Raw genomic sequence first — 9,544 nt, forward strand, 5'->3', positions numbered from 1 at the left:
TTTGTCTGTCTGTAAGGACTCGTTTGACCACACAAACTACGCTCATAAACACATCCTTTGTTAGTCTTCTATTAAATTACTATCTCATTTTAAGTTCTTTTTGCCTTGATCTTCTATAAGTAGATCTTAAAGGGTACAACTATGGGATTAAGTGACAATACATTCTCTCTATATTTTCATAAACTTCTTGATTTTTATCTTCGCACATAGTTTTGTTGGTTCAGAATTGCTCCTTTGCACTGATTGGGACTGCACTTATTTTGTTGTACTTTTGGTACTTAGACATTAAAGATTCTGATTCAATATGCAAACCATATTGAATCAAACCTAATATTTAATTTACACATATGAAAGATACCTCTTTGTATCATGCAATGTCATGAATACATTTACATAGTTAATAATTCTATTCAAGTAAAAAGAACACAATCAATTCAATAGCACCATAAACGGCTGCTAAAAATGTTGAATCAACACCCCTCTGCTGAATGGTTTTTGGTGGCAACAAGAACATTATCACCTTCATGAAGGGATTTAATGCAGATTTACTCCTGTATTGGTCTGTATTAGTTGAAGGTAGGTGTACTCTGTGAACTGTATACAGTAGTATTATATAAAATCTGTATAAAATGGAGACTTTAAATGTGTTTTTGACATATTCATAGCAAAGCATAATGTAACTTATTTGAAATGATTAAAATGAAAGACATGGAGAATTGCGATACTTTAACAATAAAAGACTTGATTTTTGTTTGTCCTCAGAAATCCCCATCAAGTTGATCTGAAGAGGCAAACAAATGAAAGCTACTCAAGGTAGAAGCAGACACTTGTGCCCCGCCTCCTTCACTTGTCGGTGCAGTCTGGATGGACCCGCCCCTGCTCTTGTATAAATTCAGACCGTGTGAGTGCGTGAGGAGACACACTGCTTCGACCACGTCTCCCCCCCGCTGCAGCTCTCTGGCACTTTGAGGCCTCCGATTTGTGGATTACTGGGATGGAAATGTCTGACACAGTCAAACCTGTGACCTCCTTCCTCATTGAGGACATCCTCTCCATTAAGGAAAGCACAAGGCTTCATGGGAAATGCTGCTCGCAGAAGATGGAAAGATGTTCACAGTGGAAAGAAGAATCTGAAAAGCTGTCAGCACAACTCTGTCCTCGGGAGGAGGCGTTTGGAGTGCAGACAGGTGAGCTTCTGTGGAATCATGTTATTTAATAATAAATACATTATGGATTTATATTGTGAGAAGTTGTAGAAATGCAATATAAAAGTCTAGTTTTACAAGGATTTTTTTTTCTGAAAATATTTTTTTATACATTGTGGTGATTGTTTATCTTACAACCAGACTGATATGTAGGCTACAAAGCTATATGCCTGTTGAACTAACTGATCACGTCTGTGCTGTACTCCACAGAGTCTCTGAATGCGTCCTGTTCCAGTTCCCCAGAGTCAAGTTTTTCCTCCACAGGGAAACAGAAGCGCTCCAGAGCCGCGTTTACGCATCTCCAAGTTCTTGAACTGGAGAAGAAATTTAATCACCAGAAGTACCTGTCCGCCCCAGAGAGGGCTCACCTGGCCAGCACCTTAAGACTGACCGAGACCCAAGTGAAGATCTGGTTTCAGAACAGGAGGTACAAAACGAAACGAAAGCAGCAGACACCGGAGTTCTGTAAGGACGCGTACAAAGCAGAGGGACTGAGAGAGGACTTGGTCAGGTCATCACTAATAACTTCCTTCTGTAAAGCCTACCAGTACAGACCCTACCTGTGGGACTACAGCGGCCCCTGGGGCCCAGTGTTGTGGTGAAACTGGACTGATGTGTGGAGTTATGATTTATACTCATAAACCAACACTTACTATGCCTAAAACTCAAGCTCTGTAGTCACTACAATGTTGATTCTGTGTTATTTGACATAGATTCTGGATCCAGTGTATGCTCTCGTGTTCTCTTCAGCAGACTGCCTTTTAATATGGTTTTGCTCATTAAAACATGTACAAAAATCATGGCATGGGTTTGAATGGCGACGTATTTCATCACTCAATTAAGAAGTGGCATTGTTGATTAAATCATTAATAAATTAATGTTGATAAAAGGTTTTCACTAATTCTACTTTTTTAAGGCTCTAAAACGTTGCAGCTTTTGGGAATACCTCAGTTGTACACTCCAGTGTGTTACATTCATACATCTTCATACTGTTTTGGAAAACCTACAGATCATTTTGTGATGGTCCACAGTTTGTTATTGAAACTTTAGTATAGCAGGATGTGAAGAAAGCAGGAATTTCTAAGATTGTTAAATGATCATATATCACATGTGACTTGGATACAATCAACCTGTGTACAAATGGCTTTAGTTGAATTTGAAACAGTCATAGAAAGACCAGATAAAGATGCACTGTATACTGACATTTTGAGTGTTTTACACTGGAAACATTTAAACTATCTGCATGAAGTTAAACTCTGTGATGATAAGACAACGCTGAGATAGGGATGATGTTGTCAATGAGGGCAGAAGAATGAGACCTGATTCCGTTAAAGAGTCGCTGACCTGAATACGAGGAGATAAAACTGCTCTTCAACTTTCTTGAGATGACATCATGAGAAGAAACTGAGAAATGAAGCTGAGAAATTCAGAATTATAAACCCATTAGCTCATAAATGTAGATAGTAGTGTTGTGGCGAGAAACAAAAGGAATAAACTGACCTCAGATGAGAAGATCCAAAAGAAACTGCATGACTGAAGCAGTACAAAGTAATAGGATACAAGAGTTAAAAATAACCGAAAAAGAAACACACAATCTAAAGAAGTACAAATTTCCAGATGGTCAAAGGTCTTGAGCTTAAACACAAGGATAGCTAAAGTGTATCTTTGTTTAAATCAAAGACAAACATCAAGTTCAGTCAGAGGATGCCACTTTTGTTTGTGTCACTGAGGCCTGAAGCAGTCATGTGTCTGACCTCATGAATGCGAGTTTTTACAATAGATAGTCGGAACCTGTTTGTTCAGACAAGATCTACTGTGAGACATGCAGAAAGAATACAGAGAGAGGGCAAATACGTTGAAGGCAACATATGGCTCAGTTGTTGTGTTTGCCAAGTTTTGTGTAGTGTTTTGTACTCGGCTCTAATTGAATTATAGCCCCTTCAACACTCACACACACAGGATATACATGTAAACCAATCAGTCACAACATTAAAACCACTGACAGGTTAAGTGAATAACAGTTTATCTCATCAATCTGCTCAAAAACATCCTAAGATACACAACAAAGAACATTTTGATCGCACATCCATGTGCTGCATCAACACAAGTTTGATCCACAAAGTCTTCATCCTTCAACTAACAGGACCTACTGCCAATGTTCCAGAGCCAGAGACCGCAGGACACCCCCATGGGACCCATGTCCACGCACACCTACACAACATTAGGCAGGTAGTTTTATTGCTGTAAGCTACATATACAGTAATACATGATAAATAAACATCTATTTTTCCAAGTGGTGTTGCTGTACATAAAAAAAAAAAAAAACATTAATTCTCCAAAACAGTTCATGTGTACACTTTGTAACGTCGGGCTTACACTCATCAAGCTACATAAATGTGTTTTTGAAAACCACGACCTCGAGGTGAATACCAAGATACAAGTCTATCAAGCTGTCATTACATCAACACTCTTGTATGATTCTGAAACATGAACCAATATCAAGTAAAACAACTAGACAGGTTTCATCAACGGTATCTACGCACAAACATGAATATAAAACAATTTGATCATGTCACCAATGCTGAGGTTCTTGACTGGTGCTCTGTGACAAGCATCAAAGCTACGTTACATCGGAACGGACTACTAATGGACACACTTCGTCTACCCAAACAGTTTCTCTTGAGCCAGCTATCCTCAGGAACCAGAAGCTCCTAAGAAGAGATTTACGGATATCCTCAAAAAGACATTCAAAGACTGTGAGATAAGTAATTGGGATACAGCTCCACTAGACAGACTAGTGTGGAGGAGAACAGTTCGTGACAGTGTGAGGTCCTTTTAAAGGAACAGGAGGAAGGCTGAGGAAGAGACACAAGCCAGAAGAAAAGGCTGCTAAGGGCCCTCAAAGTGGGACAGCTTCCTGGATAGATGCCTAAACAAAACTTATATGGACCGCCGTGCTTGTGTCAAGTGGCAGTGATGATGATGATACTCGTCATCGTACAGTATGTCAAACCAATGCCTGCCCTATTGCACCTGTCTTGTCGTGTGTCTTGTGGACCTTCTGCAGGTATGTGTGCGTCTTTTTTTTTTTTTTTAAATTTATACTCCCAGATGTCCTCGTGTGGCCTTACCACAGGAATCACACAGATAAATAAGGAATGTACATTGTTATCTTGTGATGCAATCCGTGCTTTGAATATTGAACGTAGCCTGCTCTTGTTATCACGTGTTGCCCTCCTCAGGTGAGGTCACAGCTGTGTTCATCAAACTGTTCAACCTGCAACATCAGTGAAGTTTTAAAGTGTTCTGGTTGCGTTTCTGGTTGAGTAACATTCTCCATCCCAGTTCCTTTTCTTAATAAAGGGTAATGTTGCACTCTGAAACCCTACACCCCATATTAAACAGTAAGTGATTTAGCATCGACACAACAAACACTCTGTACTTACTACTATGTAGCACTTGCAGGTATTTACTACCACAGGAACTCAACATTTGATAACTTCAGGTGTGAACAATGGGGAAGTCTTGTTTTGGAGATGAAATAAAATGTTGGTACAGGAACAAAAGAATTCTGAATCAGGTCTGGCGGGATACTCTGCAGTAAGTCATGCATCACATACACTGTTAGCTGACAGCTAACCCACCGACGCTCATCAGTTTTTATTTTCATATTCATCTATATATTTCTGCTGCAGGTCAATTAAGTCGTGTTTTTTTTCAAATGACTAAAACAGTACAAATCACACTAAATCTCATTTTTGGATTCAGTCTCACCTCGACACCAATTGTTTAACAAAGCAACGGGTAGCAGACTCATATATTGTACTAATTTATGTACAAAATGGTTTTAAAAACTGAGAAAACCTAGAAGGAAAGGACGGTCTCTGTCACCAAATAATTCATTTCAGCTTCAGCTTCAGTTTACATGAAGGAACTCAGAGCTGAGTGGAAACGAGGTGTTTGTCTCATGTGCAGAGAAAGTCTGTTTAACCTTTTTTTTTTTTGTAAAGGACAGGTTTTGAGGTTTCCTCTAAATTTGGCATAAGAGTTATTCTAGCAGCAACCTGCAGTTCCTTAAATATCCACTTGAAGCTGCCTCCAAAAGCAAATCAGTCCCTGTTAGTGTTTCCCAGCCAGACCATCCTCTAGACTGACAGCACTGTTAGCTGGGAGTCTTTTCTTATTAATCTTTCAATACATCATTTTACTGGTCGGAGCAAATCAAAACAAGTGTTTGATGTCACACTTTGTACAAAAGCAGCTTCTGTGTTTCTTTATTAAAATATACAAACTGTTACTGTTACTGTTTACGGACGGTTGTCTATCAGTCTGACCAACACATACTTTTTTTTTTTTAATAATTTGGATCTACTGGACACAATTTGAGTCCTCAACTATATTTTTTTTAGTTTTGTAAGTTATATTTCTGAAGATATTTAACCCTTGAAATGGCTTCCCAAGTGCACTCTGTACAAGTAGGGCCTCGTGCTCAGCCCGTGCCGCTAATAAGAAAAAACGCACCAGGATAACAAAAGTGGCCTCGGGCTTCGCCTTCGTGCTCAGCCCGTGCCACTAATAACCTCCTGCAGGCTGTTGCAGATCTGAGGAGCTGCTACAGTCAAAGTTTTGTCCACAACCTTTACTTTTTCCACAAAACGGCACAGTCAATACGCCACTGTGGGAGAATCTGAGGGCTTTGATGGAGCTGTAGGCGGAGAAGATTTGTGAACAATTAGGTTGCTGGATGACGAACTAGTCCAGCGTTACACATGAGCATCACGATCTAATGTGTGCATGTATCAGAGCTCCGGTGGCAAACCCAACAACAGATGTGTCTGGCTTTCTTGCATATACTTTTGCAATACAAGGAAGTGATATCATTGTAAAATATGAAAAAAAAGGAGTTTCGTTTATTTAAACGGGCAGAAAAACAAAAAGAGGAAAATAACATTTTTAAAAATGTATTTACACAGGCTTGTTTTAACGATAAGAAGAGGATCCAAGTTCACGATAGCCAAGTGTGCCTCTTTGAGCAAAACATCAGGGTGTAAACTATTTCCTACAAAGATTTTTATCATTTCCACAAACAAACAAAAAAGTTCTCCTCTATGGTACGGACATAAATCATTTAAACTTATGTTATCTAGGTTTTCAGAATACAGTTATTTACTTTGAGTAACTTTGAACTATTTATGTAAAGCCTGAACACCAGGACAGGGGCCTAAGAAGTGAGTGTAACCTCGTGCAGGCTGGTATGCTGGGCTGACTCAGTATAGCTTTACTGGGCTGATAAGATGGCACGCAGGATTTAGGGCTTTACATATTTAAGACGGGCATGTTTGTGGTAACATAACCAAAGTGTGAGCAGAGGACTGATGGATCCGATAGAAGGAGATTTGATGGCACTAACCTGTCTGACTCATAGACACCTGGGCAACAAGTGAAGATTATCGTCTTTTTTTTTTTTTTTCTTTATTCCTGCGTTGAAGTCTAGAAGGAGTTTTCATCACCTCAGTTGTCATAAATGTGGCCAAATAATTCTATCAGTATAAAGTGATGATATTGTGAAACACATGTAAAGATCAACAGTGTGACTTGAAGGAGAAGCTGCAGAAATAAGATCCAACATGAATCTTGATTCTTAATGATTTCCTTAAACTAAAGTGAGTTCTTATCAACAGTGCCACCGGCTGCACCATTCACCAGGCCCTCAGGGTGAACAGGTAATTAGACATGAAGAGGGCAGATAGGATCTGTTTTGACGGCATTGAGAATCCGACTGTATCTCTCAGTGTCTCAGGCTGTATATGGACACGCTCATCAGATAAAGGAGCTCGTTGAAGGGTGAAGCTGAAGGTTAGGGGAACGGTTATTATTGTACTCGCCATTGTAATACCTGCACTTCCGCAGGCTCAAAGAGACACGGTACATTGGCTCACAAACACACAAGACTTTTTTTTAAAAACAACATCCTCTTGTCTGTTACCTTCTCTTTCGTTCTTCAGGTTTGGGGAGTGTCTGTAAATCTGTTTGGGCCACGTGGATTAACTGGATTTGACAAGTAAATGGTGAAAAGCAGGGAGGAGGAGTTCATAACATCACTGCCTGATCTCTTTTTTCTATATCTAAAGGATGAATTTTCTAATACATGGAAAAAAAGCAAGCGGAAATTCCAAAACATACTGTCAGAGTTTATCTTCAGCTTTCATGCTGTTTTTTTTTTGTTTTTTTTTAGAGGTCTATGAGTGCAGTGCAGTCGTGGAGCCGTCGTCGTCCTCTTCAAGGTGGCCAATGATGCTTTGAAAAACAAGCAGATCTTCTTAACAGATGAGGAGAAAAGCAACCCTGACCACAAAGACAGCCTTTGTCAGTGCTCCAATATGCCGTGACTGTCTGACAAATTTGCTGGAGTTGATAAGGAGGTTTAAAACAGCCCTGATCTTCTCATGGGAACACTCGTAAACTTCCTCGGATAGTGTAACTGGATCCCTCATGTTACGGACCCAGCGGAGCAGCTGCCTTTCTTCTCCCATCAGCAGATACACGACAGCATCAAACTTATCCGATGGGTAACATTGATTGTGCGGCTGCAAAGAGTGTGCATGAACGGTTTGTGTGTGTGTGTGTGAGATAGTTGAGAAACAGAAGGAAGACAAGCAGAGAGAGAGAGGAGTAATTTTCCAGGTTTCTTATCTTTGAGATAATTATATAAAGTAGTGGGACAGTTTACTGCAGATTGAAGTGATTAGAGATAATATGACAAGGACGGAGGACGTGGATGAGGGGGGCGTTCATTGTGCGCTTCAGATAAACAACCTACTCGTGGACGAGGGCGAAAACTAAACACTTCAGGGTTACAGCACAAGTGTACGTGTCCCGAGGCATGTTGGGTCGGAATAAAGCTCTGCCCTGTCTGCATCTCAGTAAATAATCAGAGCACTTGTGTTTCTGTTACTGTATACTGGACTGTGTGCAGAAGTAATACAGTATTTGCTTTTGAATAAACAGCAGGAATGAAATATGGGAGAAAAACTTACAATTACTACCTGATAACTGGGAACAATATGAAGTCAATGAGGGGAAAAAAGTTTGTGTTCAGCTACTTTTAATGAAATGTTGGTGTTGATAGGTTGCGTAGTGATGGAGCAACTAACAGGCATATTGTTAGGAAACAGGTTTATCAATTAGGCAATCTGCAAAACAAAACATATAACTTATATTAAACTGACATGAAGAAATTCAGAAAGTTTTTAAATATATACACATGTGCATTAAAACTTTTTTTTCCCCAATTTGATCCCAATGTACAGTTACACATACAGGTGTAAAATTACTTCTTTTTTTACCCCCAAAGTACAAAGACTGAGCTTTGAAAGTTAATAAAGAGTTGGTTGAGTTCTTTGATACTTTTAGAGATGCAGTTTGTTGTTTCATAACTGTTTGTGTTATTTTGTTCTGCACAAAGGGATACTGTAAAGGAAGAAAGAAATATATTACATCTTTTTTTCTTTTTTTACTTTAAATTTACAGTATGTGGAAAGTAATTAGCTCCCAAATAAATTTAAATACTTGCACAGGCTGAAAACGTTACTTTTTTTGAGTCAAAAATAAGAGCACAGTCGGCAGCACTGGACTGACTATAGCAACGCTACGTACCCGGGTACTGGATGAAGGATCTAAACAAAGTAACAGCACACATCAACATCATCTCTGCCTTGAGGGTTGTTGGCCATGTGTCCAATGACAACCTTTATCTGATACTATGCTGCCCTCTACTGGAGCTGTGCAACTCCTGCAAGATAAACTTGAAAGGGTTGGTTCACATATAATTCTATTGTTTTCTCACGCCCTACTACTAAGTAGGGGTATTTAGCTATGCTAAAAAGATGGTTTGGATCATCTGAATCATGTGTATTCCTGTTTAGTTTCATCAAGGCTTTTACTCTTTTGTTTTCATTTGTGTAGAAATGCTGCATGGCTGAAGCCCATCATCTGAAAGACGAAACAGAATATCAAAGCAAACACTGATTTAGTTCAGAAACAACACAAACACACAGCATTCCTCACTTGCATGTTTATTTCAGCTCCAGTGTTACATACTGTAGCAGCATTATCACAATCATTTAACATTTGCACAGTCAAACTTCCAAGCTTTCCTGTTCCGGAGATGGCATTCTGCAAAAAAAAAAAAATCACCCCACCTCCGATTTCAATCATTTGTGCGTAAATAGCATAAAAATATTTACATTATGGAAATCCTGACACAGAATACCAAGTCTCCTGTCTATTTTAAAATGTAAGTTTCTATTCGAAGCTCTACTTTAGTGATTATGATATGA

At 39.2% G+C, this 9,544-nt stretch overlaps 1 protein-coding gene across 1 annotated transcript; it reads left to right on the forward strand.

The window, feature by feature from the left end:
- The first annotated feature begins 994 nt into the window (after positions 1–994).
- nkx3-1 (NK3 homeobox 1) lies at positions 995–1,807 on the forward strand. The gene is made up of 2 exons (XM_008288656.1): positions 995–1,187; positions 1,416–1,807. The coding sequence occupies exons 1-2, from the start codon at positions 995–997 to the stop codon at positions 1,805–1,807; spliced, it is 585 nt and encodes a 194-aa protein (XP_008286878.1).
- The last annotated feature ends 7,737 nt before the right edge of the window (positions 1,808–9,544 follow it).

Source organism: Stegastes partitus, unplaced genomic scaffold (assembly GCF_000690725.1).
Source record: "Stegastes partitus isolate 25-593 unplaced genomic scaffold, Stegastes_partitus-1.0.2 Scaffold568, whole genome shotgun sequence".
NCBI lineage: Eukaryota > Metazoa > Chordata > Actinopteri > Pomacentridae > Stegastes > Stegastes partitus.